Source organism: Papaver somniferum, chromosome 2, assembly GCF_003573695.1.
Source record: "Papaver somniferum cultivar HN1 chromosome 2, ASM357369v1, whole genome shotgun sequence".
Lineage (NCBI taxonomy): Eukaryota > Viridiplantae > Streptophyta > Magnoliopsida > Ranunculales > Papaveraceae > Papaver > Papaver somniferum.
Genome location: NC_039359.1, coordinates 161,457,185 through 161,480,367, shown reverse-complemented (window position 1 = coordinate 161,480,367; position 23,183 = coordinate 161,457,185). Strand labels below are relative to the sequence as shown.

Here is a 23,183-nt window from a genome sequence, read left to right as displayed (position 1 = left end):
GATGAGAAAGGGAGACGTCAGAGGAGACATCATTGAGTTTTACATCTTGAAATTGCAAAAGAAAATCCTCAAAGAAGAGTTGAAACCAGATGGTAATCCGAAGTACAAGAAAGCTGTGTTTCTAAGCACATTTTCCGATGTAAGTTTCCTCTGCAATTTAGTAGATACATTCTTACTAAGCACGGACAAGATTTCCGGTTAGAGTTGGTTCTGGTTACTGTTAATTCAGTAGATACATTCTTACTAAGCATGACAAGATTCTTGTGTACTGGATTAGTCGACTTTGGCATCCTTGACTAAGTTGGATCTGTTAGTACTAGCATGCTATATAAATTTCCATCTAAAAGTGTGGGCAAGATTCGTTAGTTTGAAGCATTCATCTTGAGTAGAGTGTTTTACTTAGGATGTGGATATGAATTGTAATTTGAATATCTTAGTATCAATTTGGTTAAATTGTTTTGAATGTAAACCTTTGTAGCAAAAGAAAGTTGAGTGAAACCAATTGCATCTTTTGTTTCTCACTCTTTAGTTAAACACTTTATGATGTGCGGGGGATCAGTTTTGTGATTGTAGGTCTAGATAATTATAGAATCCAACTATGAGTGGAAATAGTTGTTTCAAATGTTGTTGGTTATATAGTTTATTTTAATGGAACCAATTTTAGTTTCATTCTTTAGGAAGAAAAAAATGTCGCTCATTACGAAGAAAAAAAACACTTGCATGTATGTCACTCATTAGGAATATGTTTTCTTGTATTTTTTCAGACATGTCACTCACTAGGAATGAGATGTGGTAGTGCAATTGAAGCGTTCATCGACAAAATGGAATACACAACAGTTGGAGATGGGGTAGACCATTGGACAATGCTAGCTTTTGATACTGAAACCGCAGAATTTTCTCACTACAACTCCTTGGCTTCCACTGAAGAAGAATGCAGGAAAACTGCTGAAAGCATGAGACAAAGAATAATATCAACATTTTCACAGCACGATGCAAAGCTCCCCCGTGACGAGCAGACAACTCAGCCTCCGCCATACACTATGCACACGCCATCATGTTGTCAACAAATGGGGTAAGCTAGAACAATCATCACCTATGTTTGGAAGTTCGGTAAAATTATTTATTTATTTATGGCAGTTATAAATATTAAATATTGAGACAATTTTTTGGTTGTTTCGGGAATGATTGTGGTCTTCATGTTTTCTATTACATGAAGAGCCTCTTGAAGGGGAACATGGCGTCGTCTCCTGGAGATGATATTTCACTAAAGGTGCATGAGATGAGACCAAAGCTGGTGTGTAAGATCCTCCTTGATGCATGAAGAGTCTCATGCGGAGAATATTTCAGAAAGGGTAGAAAGCATGAGAGCAAAGTTATGTATACTGTCAAATATTTATAAATTTGAATGCTTGTAATAGTTTATAAAAGGTTTAAATTGTGTATGAATTGTTTCAATTGGAATACTGCCAACTACCTGGAAACAATGTTTATAATGTTTTCAATTATGTTTAACCGAAACCATATTGGCGCATAGTGTTATGTATATCTGTATTTTGATGAAACCAAAAAGGGTTCCAGCATAAATAATGAAACCAAAAAGGGTTCCACCATATTACAGGTGAAACCAAATGGTAAAGGGTCGTATCACGGCTTGGTTTACAGGAAAAATTGATATGTTTCAAGGCATGGAAATAATTCATAATAAAGCAAAAGTTTAAGGGAAAAACCCAAGACAATTACAAAAGCATTCACAATAGCAGTGATCTAACCCAAAAAAGGATCCAACCTATTTTGGTTACAAAATAACAGTAGAAATGATGAAACCAAAAAGGGTTCGACCATATTGCAGGTAAAATACCAGCAGGAAAGCAACATTTTTTACTGTAGACAAGAATATAAATGAGAAATAATAGTCAAATAGAATATAAATGAGCAATAACAGTCAATAACAGGAATATAAATCAACAGAAAAAATGAATTCTCAAAATGTAGACAATAAATGAGCACATTGTAGTCTAAACTAAAACAGATAAAGTTTACAGACTGTATGCCAAATGCTAATAAAATAGAAGAAGTCTGAACTAAAACTAAAAGTAAATCAGACTCAAAAAGACTTCAAATCGGCTTCTTAGGGCATGTCCTTCGATTATGAGTAGTAAATTCATTACAACCACCGCAAGTTCTCATCTTCTTCTTGGGAATTGAACTTGTATTAGGAATCCTTTTCTTCTTACTTGGGCGACCTGACTGTGGCAAAACTTTAGGTCCATGAACAACATACTTGGGTGAAATTGTCGCAGTCCTTTCAACTGTGGGAACTGGATGGATTGGTCTTGAATACGACTCTGGATAGAACTTAGTGATGAAGTATTGTTCAACATAACCATAAGGATCTTCACCATTCCCCATTATACACCTAACAGCATGGGCGCAAGGGAAGCCATTGATTTTCCAGCGACTGCAAGAGCATGTCTTTTCTTTCAAATCAACCCTTTGTGTTAATGAGGCATGAAATTCATACACAAATTCAGACAACTTGGTAACACTGTAATCACGTCCATGTATCTTATTGTTATAGAGTTCAGTTTCCATTTTTGGACACAAAACTCCTCGCCAATCGAAAGATGTCACACATTCGTCCCGACGAATGCACATCATTTCCATAAGCTTTAGCCGTATTTTATCAACCATGACAAAAATAGGCATCTCCCTCTCTTCATTAACCCAACCATTCAAACATTCAGCAACATTTGAGCACAACTCCCCATATCAACAGCCCGGGAAAAAAAAACTAACCCATTTATCAAGTGGAGCTTTACTAAGATATTCTTGTAGCTTCTGATTTTTAACCAGCATCAAGTCACCCCAACTCTCCTTAAACTCTACATGTGTATTCGCATATGCACATTTTTCAAACAACTTCAACACATAATTGTTATATGTCTTGGATGACTTAGGCAAGCATGCATTAACATTGTTTGACATGTGCCAGTAACACCACCCATGATACGTACCTGCAAAAACGATGGGGATTTGGTTGACTAATCCACTACCTCGATCACTCACAAATGTAAGTTGTCTTTGAGGAGAAACGACATCCCTGAGTTGCTACATAAACCATTTTCAGTTAGCATCAGTCTCAAATGAAACCACAACATAAGCTAAAGGGTAAATTCTTGCAAAGCAGAAAAAAATGACAAAACAACACAGCAAAAAAATGATGAAACCAACAAGACAGAAAAAAGGTTTCATCAAAAAAATTGATAAAAGAAACCAACAGAAAAAAGTTTAAGAAACAGTACCATTATCCCCGTTTAGTCCTGTTGCTGCCATCATGTGACCGAGATATTTACTCTTCAAATATGCTGAATCCATGAATAGCAAGGGCCGACAGTAATTAAATCCGCGGATACATGCTCCGAAGGCAATGAACAATCTCACAAACTTTTGACTCGCGTCAGTTTCCAAAACAACACGGGATCCAGGATTGGTTTCAGACAATTGCTTTGTATACCAATGCAAGTAAGAGAATGACTTCTCATCCTATCCACATGCCATATTCAGTGCATGTCTCTTCTCTGCGTATGCATAATAACGACTTATGTCAAAGCCATATTCTCTTCTAATTTGTTTCATAATATCCTTTGTCTTCTTCTTTGGGTTATGTTTAATCTCATCCTTGATCAAGGAGCTTATTAGCTTCTTTGATACATTTGGAATGTTAATAAATCTACCGTCACAAGTATGCTGATTATTTAAATCCTTGATAATAAAGGGACTTCCTTCGACACCGTCACAAGAAACAACATACATGTGCCAATTACACTTGTGTTTCTTCTTGTTAGCACAACAAGCAGCAATCCGCAACTTCTCGTTTCTTCTTACCTTATATGCATAGCCATTTGCAGCATGGTACTTCATCAAATCGTGACGCACTTGGTCCACACCTCCTGGAAACACTTGTTCAACACTGTGAAAGAAACCTAGCCAACGAGCGGATTTCAACGGTTCTTTGACTACTTTAGGGTCATCATAATCAGTGACAGTGGTAACTAATGGTTGATTAACAGGTACAACTTCTGACCCATGGGATGATAAACTTGAACTAGCACCTATGTGGCATACTGAACTTGAACTTTCACCTCTATGATATACATATAAGTCTAGTGTTGGAAACTTGTTAAACAGAGAAAACACAGCAGCTGTTTGGAGATCAAAATCAGACTGAAGTACCTTTTGCTGCTCATCAAATTTGTGAATGATTTCAATAGTGAATGGAGATAGTTGAACCCAATTTAAACAAATATTATCCTTCAAATCCATAAGAGTTGATTTTAAACCAATACGAAACGACAATGAAGCTTCATTGTGACATACAGCTGCAATGACAGAGTCCATATCTACAAGCAAAGTATGGAACCAAAAAATGTTTCACTCAATTCAAACGTGGAAACACAAAAATCACATTCATATCGATTTCAATATTAGCAGCAACAAAAAAATAACACAGGAGCAAATGATTTCAATACGAATAGAAAAGAAAAAATGTAACATTATTGTAGCTTCTCTAATGAAATCAACTAGAAAATTCAAAAAAAAAAAAAAATATCAGTAAAAGTACCTGAAATCGAATTTGCGTTTCTGATGAATATGGTTCTACTACTCAATCTGAAGATGATCGACTCAACATGACAATTCGATGCATTAAACTGTTACTTCTCTTCTTTTCTTCAAATTATGCTGAAAAAATGATGAGAACGGAAAATAGAATTTCTCGATTTAACATCGAAATCTACGATATCTGAAAATTCCGGTGGAGAATATCACTGAAGCGAAAAAGAGATCTGAAAATTTGTTTCTGAGATGATGAAATATGAAACCGAATCGTATAAAGAGATAAGAATAGTTTGTGAATCGAAAATATCGACGAAATTGTTATGAATCTGGTATATCTAAATAAAGGAAGATTCCGGTGGAGAATATCACGAATCATCTCTGTAAATCAGATCTGCACAAGTTTCCGCCAAAATTTCCATTAAAAGATCGTGTATATATGGGATTCAGGGTAGAATTGAAATTCTAAAATCAGCTAAAAACTGAATTTAATTATTTTGAATTGAAATTGAGTTTTTGTTCCATTTTCATTGGATACGGTTTTTATTTGGTCCAAATAATATGGACGGTGTGTTTGTAACTCAAATAGCTTCACCCAGGTTTTTCAGAGGTTTTTTTTTTTTTTTGATAGGCTAAAGCCGGACCCAGACCCAGACCCCTACCCAAATCCAGCCAGTTGGACTAGCCCCAATGCTAGACCCAACCCCGCCAAATCCCTCTATACAACTAATTTAAATACAAACCTCTACTACGGTGGGGATCGAATCCCTGACTTTCTCATTACTGGAGATGATGGGATACAACTAATTTAGAGGTTATTATGTAAAATTTATGTCCAATCATATGTATCCAAAATGACAACCGTCACAGCGGATGATCAATTAATGTCCATATCATACGTATCCAAAATGACAACCATTATTGATTTCTTTTCGTACAAGACTACGTCAGTTGCTTGAGTCCAAATGAAATAATCCGTTTAATCATCGAAAGGCTGGTTTTTTTCAAGGTAAAATACGCTTCTCGATCGCGTTGGCAGAAAATCATTTGACACCCCATCAATAGGCGTCGTGTCATGCTTAATCATTCAAGGGCAAGCAAAACAGTGGGCTGCTGAATTGACAAATTCCATTGGTTTAGCTAAGAGTTTTCTAGTGGAATTCCAACTCTAGAAAGGACGCATCAAAAGAAAGCATTTGTTTTTGCGAACATCAACCATTAATATATTAATGGACCATACCATTACTTGCATAATATAGTTCCACATCCAAAGTTTAAAACCCAGTATTATTACTAATTTCATTGAGTGCAGAAAGAATTGTGTCGATCAATTTCAATGGCTGAAAAATCAGTGGTAGTAATCGGGATCGACGACAGCGAACAAAGTATTTACGCTCTTGAATGGGCTCTTGATCATTTCTTCGTGCCTCTTGGTTCGGATTCTATTTTTAAGCTTGTTATTGTTCATGCTCAACCTACTCCATCTTCTGTTGTTGGCCTGGCTGGACCTGGTAATTTGAATCATTTTAAAAATCTCTCTTAATTTTCGAGTTCCGGTGGTTTATATAGATGGCAATTGATTTCATTTGTGATAACTTTTTGTTTTATGCAGGGGCCGCCGATGTTTTCGCAATTGTTCAGGTTGATCTAACTAAGATCTCAAAGAGGATTTTGGAAAAAGCTAAAGAAATTTGTATCGGGAAATCTGTAAGTTTACTAAGTTGATGATCTTAATTTGGTAGGATAGGTAGTTTCACTAATCAAAGATTAATTGTACTTGTACAGTTGTACTAAGTTTAAGTTTAAAGGGTCTTACGTTAGTTCAGAAAGTGTCAACCCAGTACAACTGATTCTCATCATGTAACGGACACCTGTTTGTCTTTTTGGGGAGACTACTAGTTGACTTCAGATACACCACCATTCAGCTTAATATCATGTTTGTTTTTTTCTTTTTTTGTTGACTTGGCATTCGACAAACCGTTTACTTTTTTAGTTTGAGGAAGATCTGACTCGTTACCTGACTCATACTTAAATTCTGATTCAGGTCCATTAATTTGCATATTTTTGAATTACATCTAACTCAAAAAAAAACACATTGAGTTAAATACAGATAAATCTGGTAATTTTTCATAGAAAGAATATGATATGAGACGTATACTTTCTTTTGAGATACATATAATTTAATAATCCCTGCGATATTTCGAATCGAATTGAACAAACAATAATACGGTACACATAACTTTAAACTAAAAGCCTTTTTTAATTTTGTGTTTCAAATGAAAGGAATAGCATTTGTTATTTAGTTTTATCTCAATGATTGATTTGCCACATTGATCTTGGAATGCACTACTCCTCAATACCATAGAATAGCAAATCCCTGAGAAGAAAATTAATTTGTAAACCTGTGCATGTTATCCAATTGTGTGTATAATTATTTTATGGCGTGCACGTACCCAGGTAAATGATGATGTTATCCAATTATGTGTATAATTATTTTATGGCGTGCACGTACCCAGGTAAATGATGATGTTCTTTTCGAAGTGGTGGAAGGAGACCCAAGGAGTGTGCTATGTGAGGCTGTTGAGAAACACCATGCAACCATGTTGGTTGTTGGAAGTCACGGCTATGGAGCAATAAAAAGGTATACCATAGCTATCCAATATCATATTGTTGTGTGTTTTTGTTGAGATTATCCCACATTGTATGGGTTATGTCCGACTTGAGGTTTATAAGTCATGGGCAATCCTAACTTTGGTAGACAATTTTCAAAGTTATTTAGGACCATGAACTTCAATAGTTTTGATGCAGATATTTAAATAATAGTTTAAAATCTATGGTTTCTATTACAATTTATGGTTATATGTATCTTCGTATTTCTGCAGGGCTGTCCTGGGAAGTGTAAGTGACTATTGCGCCCACCATGCTCATTGCAGCGTGATGATAGTGAAGAAACCCAAGATAAAGCATTAAAAACAGAAAAAAATTCGATATGAATCCCAACTTTTATATATAAGAACGATATATAAATTCAAGGAATAATTTCTGAATAACCCGCTTATACAAGAACTATCATACTCTTAAATCATGTTATAACTTATAACCAAAAATTGATGCAGACTTATTGTTGTAAGTTTTAAGAAAATAAAATAATATATATATTGTTGAGAGTGACGTGCAAAAAGGCTAGTCGTCTTTGTTTGGTCTGGATATTTCTTTTTGGTGGTTGATTTGGGTTCCATTTGTATGGTTTATGGTTGTAGTTTGTGTTCATGCTTCGTGGACCGTTTCCTCCTTTTACATACTTCCTCTGTCCCTTGTGTATAAGCGGAGAAGATGGAATATTATTTTTCTGTTTTTCCCCCTAAAAAGAGGCATTCCTCGAAAATATTGATTATAGTTCTCCGATTTAAAATCGAGATCGATTACAGTATCGAGTCTTAAGTTTCCAACAATTATAAAGATCTCAAACTGACTGCATGGAAAATCAAGATACTTAAAAATAAAGTTACATGACCAATTCTTAGAAATCATTCCTACCCTATTCCTAGTCAACAGAACTAGTTTAGATGGTCTCGGATGAATCAAAGGTAACATATCCAACCCAAATAACAAATATATAATCAATAGAAGTGTTAGAATCCATAGCGCAATGATGACATAGGTACACAAGGATCCATAGATCCAACACAATGTCAATGATATTATAATAGCAGTAACAAATTTAACCGTCATAAAATTAACTCAGTTTTCATGTGATGGAGTAAGTATGGATCGGTTTGGGTCTTTTTCTGAATTGGTCTTGTAAAATTATTTGTTGCTGGGGTCTTTTGTGTCTTTGAAGTGACTTATATATGTGTCTTTGAAAATCATATTGCTGGTGTCTTTGTTGTTGTTGATGAGTAACTCGGAATCAGAGTCTTGCTTGGGTAATTTTTATGTTGTTGTTGGTTGAATGTTATGGAATATTCCTTTTAAACAATAGCTTACACTACTAGAGTAAACAAATCATCAAGAATTTCGAAAAAGAAACTTGATGAAACTTCCAAATCCCAGCTGTGAAATACCACTTTGATCAACAAACCCTTATACACAACAGAAAACTAAAGATCCCAAAAGAAAAACCCTGGAGCCAAAAAAAAAACTAGACTAAAGCCTACAGCAACTAAAGAATTTCAGTATCAAATGATGAAGAAAACAAACGCCAAACTGAGCCACAAAACCTCAAACTAAAAACATAAATTAAATTCTTTACAACTCTTCTTGAAAGCAAAATCTAGAGTTAGGTAAATCAAGCCCTAGAATGAAAGCAGAGAATAAAAGAAGACATAAACCAAAGAAAATGTTGATAAATATAAATCAAACATAAGTTTTGTTTTGTTGATGATGTGCTGGTATTCTTTAAAGGCTCTGTTGATGTTGCTTCAGTTGTCAATAACTTTTTGGATGCTTTTCGTAGTTGTTCTGGACTTGAGGTTAACAAGCAAACAAATGTTCTTTATGCTTATGCAGTGAATTTCCATGTTCTTTCTGATATTACTTCTTCTTTTGGGATGTACTTTAGACTCTCTCCCTATTAGGTACCTTGGCATGCCTGTCATCTCCACTAGATCATCATATGTTGATTGTCTTCCTTTTATATCTCTAAGGTGTTGGCTAGAGTGAAGTCGTGGAAAGCTAACTTTTGGCTTTTCCTGGTAGACATAGACTTATTAAAGATATTCTCACTGGTATGATACAATTCTGTATATCTTGTTTTATTTTACCAAAAAGAGTTATTAAGGAATTGAAGTATTTTTAAGAAATTCTTGTGGTCCGGATCTGATCCGTGAAAGAAGCACAATCCCATCAGCTCGAATGCTACTCCCTTAGTCCCACTATTAATTGACCTAGTTCAAGTTTTCACAATTTTTAAAGGCAAGTAAGGGAAAAGAGTACTTTTAAGCATTTTTTACAATTATACCCTTATGGATAATAACTACTGAAATGATATATCTCTTAAACTACACCACGGATGTTCGCAAACTTCATACCATTGAAAAGCATTTTAAAACACCCACATAATGAGTATAAACAAGCCTATCAAATTATGCATATTTCTTATATTTCTTATAATCAATTAAAAGGATAATTTTAGAAATATCTCCTTGTTTAATGATATATGTCATTTATTATGTGACAAAATTTAAAAGTAAATAGGTCAATTATTAGTGGGACTGAGGGAGTATTTGTTTATCTTATTGAGGAATGAGGATTAAGAGTTAAAAATCTCTCTACTTCAAATGTTGTTTCTAATCTAACACATATTTGTTATTGAAAAGCAATCTGTTTGGTCTGAATGGGTTCACAAAAACCTAATTAAGAATAAAAAAAATTGGACTTTGAAGACTCCTGAAGACTCTTCTTGGTGTTGGTGAAGAATTTGGATCACAGACAAATTGCTAAGGATCAAATTGGTCATATTATTTGTGATGGGTCCAAGACTCTGTTTCTTCTTGATCACTGGCATCAAAATAGTAAGATCATTGATTGGATTGATCCCATAAGATCATTGATTGGATTGATCCCACTATTCTTGCTCAATATTTTCCCAATAAGAATGCTTTAGTTTCTGATTTTATTGTGGATAATGAGTAGACTTTTCCTTTTCCTAACTCCACTCTAGCTGCTGAATTTTTCTTAATATTGCTTTAATAGGGTTTAGTACTCATCATGAGGATATGATAATTTGCAGGCCTTGTAAGGACCCTCAAGCTCGTCAACGCTATTAGACTAGTCAAGAGACGTATTAGCCGATAAGAACTCGATTAGTTTAACACGAATGCTAATTAATAGGAATTAATCTAACAACGACATATATACGAAACTAGTACCGCTGGATAGATCTTGAAAAGTTACGCGAAATGGACTACTCGAATGTGTCATTCGGACATCGGACGAAGAAGATATCATCAGATTGTTATGAAGGGTAAAATCATCATTTCCGTAAAAACGCTTTTGATGTGACAAGGAAACGTTGTGCCTTTCCCTTATCAGATTCTTGGGTGCATCTAACAACCTCGTCGACCTTATCTTCACGAAATCGAAAGAGGAACTCATTTCTCTTTTTCTTTCTCTTTCTTCTTTTTCCTTCATCTCTTCTCTGTCTTCCCATGTTCTTCAGCCGAGTGATGGTTGGGAGATTAAATCAGTGATTAGGATATGAATAATGATGAGATGGATTACGTAGTGACGGTGTTGTGGTTTGTTGTTGATTCAGAATCGAAGGAGGAAGTAAATCAGTTAGTTAGGGTTTCTGTGAATTCATTGGAGTTCGATTTGAGTAAAGATTAAGGAGAGTTAGACAGAATTACAAGATGGGTTTGCTTAATTGAAGATTTTAATTGATGTTTGAGTTTGAATCTGAGAAGAAGAAGATTGAGTTGCTGATGTTAATCAAGGTTAGGGTTTACGTTTCTCAGATGAAGAAATCAAGAACAGTTGGTGATGATGTTTAGATGATGAAAGGGATATGAAGACGTGAATCGTGATGAAGAACAATTAAGGGATTGTTAAGATTCTGTGTGAGATGGTTAATTAGAGAGGATTAAAATTGGAATTCTGGATTCGATTTTAGACTTGCATGGAATTGATAGATAAATAATTAAAGGGTTGTTGTTAGATTGATGCAGTAGAGTAGTTTTGGCGATGAATCGAAAGATTAGGGTTCTTGAGAAGATGATTTGAAAGAAGAATTTAATTCAGTCGCTTGAATGATCATCTTGAGGTAATTGTATTTCAATGAAAAGCTAGTAAAGATAATATTTATGCGCTTTCGTTTGGAAGATTGTTTATGAGATATGTGAATCTGCAGATGTAGATTAGGTCTGTATATTGAATGGTAATTGAGAATGATATATGTTTGGGATGTGATTGATATATGTGGAATTTGGATATGGAACAGTGATTTGAAATGTGGTGGTAGAATTACAGATGAAGGTTGAGTTAAAATGAGAACTGGTTCTGGTAAGTTAATTGAGATGAAGATGGGATTGAGTCCTTGTTGATGTTGTTGCAGTGATGAAGATTACTGAATTGGAAATGATAAAGGATCTGAAGTTAAACCAGATTGTGTAAGTGTTGTAATGGATTTGGTAGTTTGATGTTGCCATTGCAGTCTGGTAAGCTGCAGTTGGAGTTGGAGATGATCTGGTGGTGTTGTTGCTGTTTTGGTAGTTGTTGTAAGTGCAAGTGATAAGTTGAAGTTTTTGTTCTGAATTGAAGAATAGGTTAAGTTGATAAGAATTGCAATCAGTCTTTAGAATTAGAATTGTAAAGTGATAGTGTGCAGATGGAATAGATTGTTGGTAATACTGATAGAATGAGTTGAGTTACAGTTGTAACAAGTTGAATTGCGAAGTGGAGGTTGTCTTGAATTGTGTTAGTTGACTCTCCAGTGGAAGGCTTGCTACTGCTATTGCAGTTAGTCTATAGTTAGTCTATTTACAACGATCGATTCAAAGGATGAACCAGTGGATCGCGGATCTCTAGGTAGGCGTGGCTTGTCATCAAAAGAGTTTTCAGAGACAGATCAGAGTTGCGCAGCGAAAGCCACAAGTGTTGACTCCGTTAATTAGTTAACTTCTGCTATGTTTATTATGTTTTCTATTGTATCTGTAAACCAATTAACTATTGTATATGTATCATTTGAGAGAAGTTCATGTATATATATTCTGAGCGGGGTTAGTTTTGGGATAAGTTTTGTAGCATATTTCTTAATTGAATGTTTAAGTATTTGAATTAGATTCGTAGTGCCTCTTTATTTAGTTAATCTCTTGGGTTAGTCAGCTGCTAGCTTAGGGGGCGCTACTGGCCTAACTCTAAAGGGAGGTTTGGTTTTTTTATAAAGGACATATATACTCATTCAGCTCATGTGTATTGGAATTCTTTGGTGTGGTCCAAGCTATATATTCCCCAGACACACTTTTATCTCTTATTTAGCTTTACATGATAGATTGAAGACCAATGCACTTTTAAAGTGAGGGATCAGTGAAAATGATAAGTGTGTTCTATGTGAGACTGGAAGAGAATCTGTTTCTCATATTTTTCATGATTTTCCTTATACTACCCAAATTTGGAATGTTTTACTTATTAAGTTAGGATTTTATAGAAGTTCTAGTTAGACTTGGGACATTGAGATATAACAGTGTTTTATTTACGTAGTTGGTAATGATTTGATCAGTTCTATTAAGAAAATGGTATTCACTGGCTTCATTTACCAGGTTTGGAGGGAAAAAAATAGCAGAATCTTTGTTGCTAAGAAGAAATCTGCTTTACAAGTAAGTTTGCTTATTATTCAAGATATTCAACTTAAATTGAGTTCTTATGTTAAAACTTGTAGTGACATTCCAGAAAATATAAAGTTTATGCTTAACTGGAATGTGGACTGCATTTGTACTCTTGAAATCTAGAAACCTTGTTGGTGGATTGGTCCTACTGAGGATGATGTCATGATAAATGTTGATGGTTTTTTTAAACAAGACTCTGTTGGTTCTGGAGCTATTCTTAAAACTAGATGGTGGTGGTGTCGTGGATTATACTTATGGAGGTAGTCCACTTATTTCAGTTGCAGCTCATGGATTACAAGGGGTAGAATTAAGCCTGAGATCATCTATTGAGAATAACGTGCAGAAAATCCATGTTAGTATTGATTCCATGGCTATTTTTCTGCTGCTTACCAACATTGATCCTAAGCCAACTTGGAATTTACTGGACAACTTTGTGGGAGTTAAGTTTAGTCATTGTTATAAAGAGGCAAATCAGGTTGCTGATTTTCTTGCAGCTTTTCATCATATCAGTAAGTTTATCAAATTGCTTTCTAGTTGGTTTAGCTTAGAGTATTAAACTATTCGCTACGAGGATAGTAGTAGGAAATATTTAGTTGAGGTGAGGGATTGTTTCCCTATTGTTTTTTTTTTCTATTTTTTTTTCCTTTTTGTTTCTTTTTTGTTTTGGTTTTGGGCTTAGCCCAGTTGATTGTATTAAAATAAATAAATTGTGTTTGATTCAAACCCAAAATCAGAAGATAAGGGATAAAAAAAACAAAGCAAATACGGAAGATTAGACATAAATTGAATTTGGGTTTCCTTTCTCCTTCTCAGGTCTACCCCAAGAGAGTCGGTATAGCACATTCATTATAAAATTTAGTGGAATATACTTGCTTCCAAACAGAGATAGTGTTCCCCATAAACAAGTACACAGTAGTGCTAACTAACTTCTTAGATTATTTAAATAAGGACAATTATTTATAGATGAAGAATATTTAAATTCAACTGCCACTTAGGAGTTTCTACTCCAAAAACATTATAACAAATCTTTAAGTCAACCATTCATGATGTCAAACACTACGTATTCTATGAAAGGTCTCTAATGTGGCTTGATTTAGCATCATACGACAATTTATATAGTTAAAGTAAAGTCCGTAATCACACACACCAACCACACCAATATCAAACGATAATGGAAGTCAGGATCATTGCACACATTATAAGTAAATATCAAGATTAGCCATAAAGAACATAAATTAAAGGAAGATCAATTCTAGGATTCTAGCTATCTCCTCTCATTAGCACGAGACAAAATGGCTAAGCATTCTAACAATCATTTCTGCAAACACCTTGGGTTATCCATAAATAGTGTGAAACAATAGTTATTCATACTTCTATCCATTCATAATACAAACATAGGGATTGAAATCACTGACCATGCATTTCTTATGATGACCACGAGATCATCACAGCAGGCTAGAGCCAGGTTAAGCATGATTATCTACAGCCACATGATCAACACCATAGACTGCTACCATCTTGATAATTTCCCTAGAACTCCAAGCGAAACTCAAGTGATTCTGCTATTAGTTAGAACTGAATCCAATTCTTACATTCTCCTTTGAACTCAGTCATCAACATATGTCAACTGTTAAATTAGTACATTGAAATATATATTTCTAAAAATTGAACAAGAGCACATGGAAGTTTCACAAGGAAAAAAAAACCACAAGTTGAATTCATAAGTAAACAAGAAATGGAACCAATGACAACCAAGTTAATATACCTCTGAATTTCAAAGGAATTTTGATACCCATTCAAGCATCATTCATGATTTATCATCACAAACAAATATAGGGAAAAATGCCAACCTCTAGCACAAGGAACCCTAAGAATCCTAATTATCAAGTTACAGAATTCAAATTGAAAAATCCTGAAATGGTACATCATACAACTAACTCATGCTTTAATATCCATAGGATTGAGAAATTTAATCATCAAATTCTAATAAAAACCGAAAATCAGGATAATCCCTATTCTCCATGCTTTCAACAACATAATTCGATGAAAGAAGTAAAACGAGTGCAAAATAAAACATGTATCCCGTGTGACATGCAAACCCATCAATCAGTATGAGTTATTATATCCAGTTCATTAAATGCAATCGGTCTCCTCCAATAGTTTACAAACTGAAGATGAAGAATAAATGCTTTAATGCCGTTCTTAGGACCGTCATCAACAACATCATCATCTCAATATGCTCTTCCTGTGCAAAATTCACTCATGGGTGATTTCATTAACTTCTCAAAGAAATGGAAACATCCCCAGAAAAAGAAAAGGAAAGTAAAATGGAGGAAGATAATTACGAAAACAGCGTTATCTCGGTTCTTTTGTTTTAGTTTCAATAATGGAAACTACTCAAGTGTCCCTAGCTCATGTAAGCCACATGTCATGCATGCTAATATTCTTATTTTACCATACCTTCTACTAATCCAATATATTATGCTACTAAGGGACAACCTATGAGTATTAAAGGTACTTGAATATTAGAGTTTGGGCACTCTAAGTGCAGAATTCATATAATGGGTCTAGTTAAACCCAAGAAAAGTTGGGGGTCTTACATCATTAACCTCTAAAAAAGGAACTTCGTTCCGAAGTTCAAAACAAAATTCAGAAGTAAAGAGCATTACCTGTAGTTACCGCACGAGCAGAACACTGATGAGTTCCAAACGCACAGTCATGCTTGACCCGAACTGCTCTGATACTAACTCTGACGGATCATAAAATTTTCGCTCACAACGGGTCGGGTTACGGCCCGCGTGGCAAGCTACGACTTTCTGATACGCTACTCAAGTAAAAATTATGTTCATTGATAAAATCCGTAACTCAGTGGGTCACAATCATTTTCCACTGAACAACAAATTTGAGATCCTGCTGAACAAAAATCTCACTGGTCTCAAGGTTAGATTTTTTTAAGCATATGTCACATATCATAATACTTATAAAATTACACAAGGGTCGTCCAGTTGCCAAAATAAGAGACGGCCAGTTGCCGAAAATAACATACGGCCAGTTGTCGGATATAAAAGATGGCCAATTACCAAAATCAGAAACGGCCAATTGCCGAAAATAAAAGATGGTGTCAGTTGCCAAAATCAAAGACGACCAATTGCCGGAAATAAAAGATAGTCAATTGCCAAATAAGAAATGGCCAATTTTTGGAAACAAGAGATGGCCAATTGACTAAAATAAGAGACGGCCAGTTGCTGATTCCAACAATATTTATGGTCAGTTACCAAAAACGGAGACGGCCAATTGCCAAAAATGAGGGATGGTAACAATCATCTCTCACTAGGTAGTATGAACAACTAATACTGCAACTACCTCTTACCAATGATATAAAATGCTAAAGTTACAATCATCTCCGAATAGGTGGTATAAACTGCCAAACAGTAACCATCTCTTTTCCGATGATATGGACAACTCCGCAGAGTTGTGTTGAACCGCATAGTGGCTGCCTACGTACCCTCTCCATTTCTCTAAGGGATCAAGCACTACCGTAGTTCGTCATTTTTTTTAGATAGTATAAGCTACCCACGGTAGCAACTATCTCTTATCAGCTATCAAGTTGTAGATGGGGAAAAACGAGTTGCTGGTTTTTAAGGAATTGAGGAGACGACCGTGCGGAGAAAATTCCTTGAACCGAGCGAACTGTCTAGCTTCACACGGATGCACTGCAAAAAAGGAGTGCTTTGAATTCGAGAGATACATCTGCAGGACTCCGGCCTAAACCAAGACAATGTCCCTTCTAGAGTCAATTCGGTCACAAGAGAGGATGGGTCGATCTGTAGGAGGGAAGCTGAGAAATGTGTGAGATCAATGGTGATCGAAATTGTAGGTGTGTTGTGTATTCTGCGTGAAGAAATAAGATAAGTTCTGATTGGTTGAATTTTGCTCTGTCAAGAGTAATTGTTCAGATGTTGAGTAATTGTTCTCTTGTTGTCTGTTTGACGAAAGAGTGTCTTGTTTTTCAATCATGACTCAGAAACTTATTTATATTGATAGAATAACAGATTGATCCCATGACGTGTGACAGTTGCTGGAGTCAAAGAGTGGGGAAGTGGAAATCATGTTAAAACCAGTTGCTCATCGTGTTGAGACTTGGTTGATTTTTCATCCACTACTTTGCTAACTCCTCCAATTGATTGCATGACTTTATCACATTCTTATCGTGTGTATGAACACATGTATCGTAGACCGCCAGACCAAAACCCTAGTTAATATCCCCCCATGTAACACGATTGATGTCTCGTGATTATGAGTCTGCAATGCAGACCTGTATTTAGTTAGTCAGTTGCTGACTTCATGGGACGATGAATCCTTGTATTGCTGAGTCGAACGTGATTTTCAAATGTTCTAAGACTCATGAATCGAACGTGTCTGTTGAGACAGAGGTATAATTCTCGAGTAAATTTTAACAGTTAAGGTGAGCAAATATTGCTCATTCGATGGATTGTTGAATATTGATAGTTGAACCAATATTCCTTAGTCTAAGCAAATATTGCTCATCTGAGCAAATGTTGCTCGTTTGATGAATTATTGGTAACAGAACCAAATAAAATATTAATTTAGAATACTGGCAACTGAACCGAGTATAATTAATTAAAATTTTGATCACGGGATCAACGTAAAATTATTAGCGTTTGAATCTGGAATTCTGAACCTTGGATTCAAAAACCCTAATTTCGATCAATTGTTGACCAATTTATGATATATCGAAGATCAACCATGGAGTGAAGGAGGGACCAGCTACATGGGATGTTGAGTCGACCATGTAACGCCCAGATGCTCGAATGAGCAAATACCAAAGTCTCTTGAAGACTGGTTGGTGGAAAGATGATTAAATGCTGGTTTAATCCTTCATTAAAATAATGTTTGTCTGAACCTTAGGTGATAAAACCTGATAAATTATGAAGAGATGAAGGACCGACCAAGGGGTCATGAAACCGACCCTGGTTGGTCATGGGACCGACTGACGATCGTCTTATGAAATTCAAAATTGTTTGGAAGAGTTTGAACCTAATGTGAACAAATTAGATCAAATGATGAAAATGTGTGGGACCGGACTATTGAAAGCCAAAGAGCAAACCTTGGTCGGTCAAGGTAATATGCTCATATCACCAAAGTGTTCGTGTCTCAGTCATGAAAATTTTGATATTTTCTGATGCGCGTTTGAGCAATATTTTGAGAAAATTTGAAGAAATCAAGGTTTTTGCTCAAACTGAGGAAACTTCATAAGATGGAGGAAATAATAATAATAAAATAAGGAATCATGAAGTGTGGGACGTCTATGGCTAAGGCATGGCCGGCCGGCCAATAAGCCCGGTCCCTTGGCTCTTTTCCTAATTTTATATTATTTTCATGATTTTAGGGAAATACCATGAAATCAAGGAGTTTGTTGAAATAAAGGAGTTTTCCTTAAAGAGAAGGAGTTTCCATGAGATGAAGGAAACAATGATAATTAATAATAATAAAATAAGGGGCGTGTGGGACCGACCACGACTAGGGCATGGTCGGGCGGCTAGGGCCCGGTCCGGTGAGTCTTCCCTAATTTTATATCTTGATGTGAAGGAAATATCATGAAACCAAGGAATTTCATGGGATGAAGGAAATAATAATAATAAAATAATAAGGAATGCAAGGCGTGGGACTGTCCACAACTAGGACATGACCGGCCGGATAGTGAGCTCGGTCCCGCGATACCTTTCCTAATTTTTATTATTTCCTTGATACGGAGGAAACACCATGAAACTGAGGAGTTTCCTTAAAATGAAGGATATTTGTTCAAATGAAGGGATTTTCATGAGATGAAGGAAAAATAATAAAATATGATAAAATAAATAATTAGGCGTGGGACTGGCCATGACATGACTGGCCGACCGGTGGGCCCAGTCCCCTAGCGCCTTAGCTTAATATTTTATTATTATTATTTTTCTTTCTATTTTGCATAGGTTCATCGTTCCTTCGTATTTTTGAATGCTCGTTCGTGCATTCAGGTGCTCGTTAGTGCATTATTGCTGAATACACTTGCACCATTTTGGTCGGGGCTTAATCGATAGCGGCTCAGGTGCGCGTACGTTGAATATTTATCACTAACCCATGGAATTCTTCTGGGAAGAACCACGAATTGAAGTAATGAAATATTATGAAGAACGTAGAATGTTTCTGAATATTCAGTTAATGAATTTAAGGATTAGAAATAATTAATCGATGGCTTTATACTAGCAGGCATGCTATCTAGGAGCATTAACTATTTGATAGTTGAGTAATATGAGCTTGTTGAAGCATCATATTTCTTTTATATAGTCAGGGAAAACATTGTTACATCCTGAAGATGTTATTGCTTTATACTAGCAGGCAAGCTGTCTAGGAGCCGTCCAATTGTTCGATTCTATATAGAAGTAATTACTGAAATTGCTCAGTATTCATGAGATATGCCGTTGCCTCAGTTGAGATACTACACATCTACATATGCTCCCAGAGACAGTATTCTCAGTCAGAGGTTCTTGCGGCATGAGCTTTCATACTTCAATGAGAGACATGCCTCAATACTCATCTGATTACTGGATCAGGAATATGTAAGATTATGGTTTTACGATTTTAGCCTTTGTCGAAAAACCGTTAGATCGAACTTAGCTTGTTATACACAAATGAAATGTAACTTCATTTATGTTTGAGTGACCGTACCTAAACGTGTACACTTAGTTGGTTCAACAGTAGTTAACCAATGGTTAGCCATATGAGCACTTTCATATCAACCTTATTCATCTTCACCATAACTAGTTCAAATGGCTCAAATGAACTAGTTAGAGAGTTGTTCAATTGCTTAGATCTTATAGAAGTATACAAGATACAATCGAAGGAAAATCGGTTTTGATTCAATCGAATCGATTCATGAACATTATAGCCACGGTTTACAAAGATTGCATTCCTTAATATATAAATGTTTTAGTTCGTGAACAAAACGATTTTAGAAAGTAACCTACTTAAGTATGCATACGGGTGCGCGTACTTAAGTAACCGGATTGAGTTTTTTTTCACTTTCAAACTCCATCAGAAATTCACGAACGTGAACTTTCCGCCAGTACGCGTACGGGTACGCATACTCTCCCAGATTTCGAACAACCACCAGTACGCGTACGGGTACGCATATTTTGGGTTCCCGGTTTTGGAATTTTACACAAATGTGAAAACACACCATGTTTATATCCAAAGATGGTTACATGTTCTAAACTCTAATTTCAATCATTGAAACTTTCTTAGAGGATGTTATATAGTTGTTATTCACAAACTATTTTTCATCAAAGCGATTTTCAAGTTATTGAAATAATCAACATGACTTTCGTCACGAGTAAAGATGAACTTGGACAAAGCGAAAGCTTACCAACAAATATTTCGAGAAATAGGTAAGCGAGATAAACTCGGCTCGAAATAGCAAATGTGTATAATCGAAGTCTATATAGCAACACGACTTTTGTCTCAAGATAGGAGATAGAATAGATAGACTTTTGAGTGATAGATAAGTTCAAGTCTCCACATACCTTTTTTTCGATGAAGTTCCACCAGTTCCTTGAGTAGTTCTTCGTCTTTATATGATGAACGTCGTGGAGTCTAGAGCTCAAATTCACTTACTATCCTAGTCCGGAACTTAGATATAAGTAGACTTATAGTTTTGGCTAGGGGTGTAAATTGGGCCGGGCAGCCCGACCTAATTAATAAATGGGACGAGACAGGGAGGGTAGGAGCATCTCTTACCCATCAAAATAAAAGGATCGGGCGGGTAGAATTGTACTACAAAATAAACTACCCATGACATGTCCAAGCCTGTTAAATAATATGGATTAGGGCGGGCAGGACCGGTCGGGCCTTGCATATACAGTAATATTTATAAACCGGAAAAAGAAAACAATTTTACTCACCATTTAATACCAGAAAAAGATAACTTATATTGTAACCTAATTTAAATAAAATTGTCTATAATTATTCTAAGATTGGATCATCTTTAAGAGGAAACCTTATATTTTCTTACTATAATTAGATAATGAAATATATGGAGAAAGATAATCGGGATAGAGTGGTATATCGAATATATCATAATATTGGATGAAAGAAGAAATGGGTTGTTAGGCCGAGTAGACAGGTAAATTAAATGGGCTAACATGACGGGCAATGTTGACCGGCTAACGGGACGGGTATTGGGCCGGAAAGACTTTTTAACTCATGCCCTATGCTCGTCCTGTTATTTAAATGGGATAGGTCGGGCGAGCCTGTAACGGGCCACGGGCAACCATGGGCTGTCATGAGACACGGTGGTTGGTACTGGGCCATGGGCTGCCGGGCAAAATTTACACCCTTAGTTTTGGCAACTAAACTTGACAAACAAGCTTGAGATAGCAACGCTTGCGAGTTTGACCGAGCAGTGCTCTAACAATCTCCCCCTTTGTCAATTTTAGTGACAAAACTATCTATACATATAGAATACAAAATAAATAAACTTTGTAGCTTCTCATCCACATGCTTGATCTCCTCGATTCTTTAACATTACTCGAAATCTTCGTCACTTCCAAGTGTGACAGTTGCTGGAGTCAAAGAGTGGGGAAGTGGGAAATCGTGTCAAAACCAGTTGCTCATCGTGCGGAGACTTGGTTGATTGTCCACCCACTACTTTGCTAACTCCTCTAACTGTTTGCACGACTTGCTCACATTTTCATCGTGTATGAACATGTGTTGTAGACCGCTAGACCCAAATCCTAGTTGATATCCCCCATGTGACACGATTGATGTCTCGTGATTTAGTTAAGTCAGTATGAGACGATGAGTCTTTGTATCGCTGAGTCGAACAAATGTTCAGGGACTCATGAATTGAACGTGTCTGTTGAGACAGATGTATAATTGTCAAATAAATGTTGATAGTTAAGGTGAAAAAATATTGTTCATTTGATGAATTATTGAATATTGATAGTTGAACCAATATTCCTTAGTCTGAGAAAATGTTGCTCGTTTGATGAATTATTGGTAACAGAACCAAATAAAAATATTAATTTAAAATATTGACAACTGAACCGAGTATGATAATTAAAGTGTTGATTACGAGATCAACATAAAATTATTAGTGTTTGAATCTGGAACTATGAACCCTGGATTCGAAACCCTAGGTAACAGTAACAACTCTTTTCCTAAAACCATAAAAGTACGCATACTGTGCTATATCCAATCAATGGTTAATCGTTCTAAACTCCATGTTAATCATTGAAACATTCTTGGAAGACGGGAATAGTTGTCTCACACAAACTATTAGCTTCAAAGTAATTTTCAAATGATCAATAGACCAATACAAAATATTCCGATTCTACATCAAATGATTGTCTCACACAAATCATGTAAGATGTTACCAGGCGATTTTCACATGATCATGTTTTGACTTTCGTCAAGAATAAAGATGAACTTGGTTAAAGGGAAAGCTTACGAACACATATTTCTCGAAATATGTAAGCGAGTTAAACTCAGCTCGAAATATCAAAAATGTATAATATAAAGTCTATATAGATATATATAGCTATACGACTTTTGTCTCAATAAGAGATAGAATAGAAATAGACTTATGAGCGATTGATCAGTTCAAATCTCCACATACCTTTTGTTGATGAAGTTCCAAAAGCTCCCCTTAGTAGTTCATCATCTTCAATCGATGAACGCCGCGAAGTCTAAAGCTCAATTACACATTCTATCCTAATCCGAGACATAGCTATAAGTAGACTAGAAATCAAGACTTATAGTTTTGGAAACTAAACTTGACAAACAAGTTTGAGATAGCAACGCTTGCGAGTTCGACCGAGCAGTGCTCTAACAATCTCCCCCTTTTCCAATTTTAATGACATAACTATCAATATATGTGGATTAAAAAATAAATAAACTTTGTAGCTTCTCATCCAAATGCTTGATTTCCTTGGTTCTTCAACATTACTCGAAATCTTCGTCATTTCCAAGTACTCCAGTGATTCTGAATGTGTTCAACTCAGCATCATAGTTGTTGAAGACCCGTAGCCATAACAATAATAAAACCATTGTTCTCAATTATTGTTATATTATACGGTGTCATAGTATTATTACACAACATCAAAGTTCAATTGTATCATAACTTTGACAATAATACTATGGTGATATGTATCACTCCCCTTTAGTCAATACTTTATCTCACAATGAAAA

At 35.6% G+C, this 23,183-nt stretch overlaps 1 protein-coding gene across 1 annotated transcript; it reads left to right on the top strand.

Annotated features, from left to right (window-relative positions):
- The first annotated feature begins 5,668 nt into the window (after positions 1-5,668).
- On the top strand, positions 5,669-7,823 carry LOC113349588 (universal stress protein PHOS34-like). The gene is made up of 4 exons (XM_026593560.1): positions 5,669-6,125; positions 6,227-6,321; positions 7,131-7,255; positions 7,497-7,823. The coding sequence occupies exons 1-4, from the start codon at positions 5,951-5,953 to the stop codon at positions 7,582-7,584; spliced, it is 483 nt and encodes a 160-aa protein (XP_026449345.1). The 5' UTR covers positions 5,669-5,950; the 3' UTR covers positions 7,585-7,823.
- Positions 7,824-23,183: the final 15,360 nt, after the last annotated feature.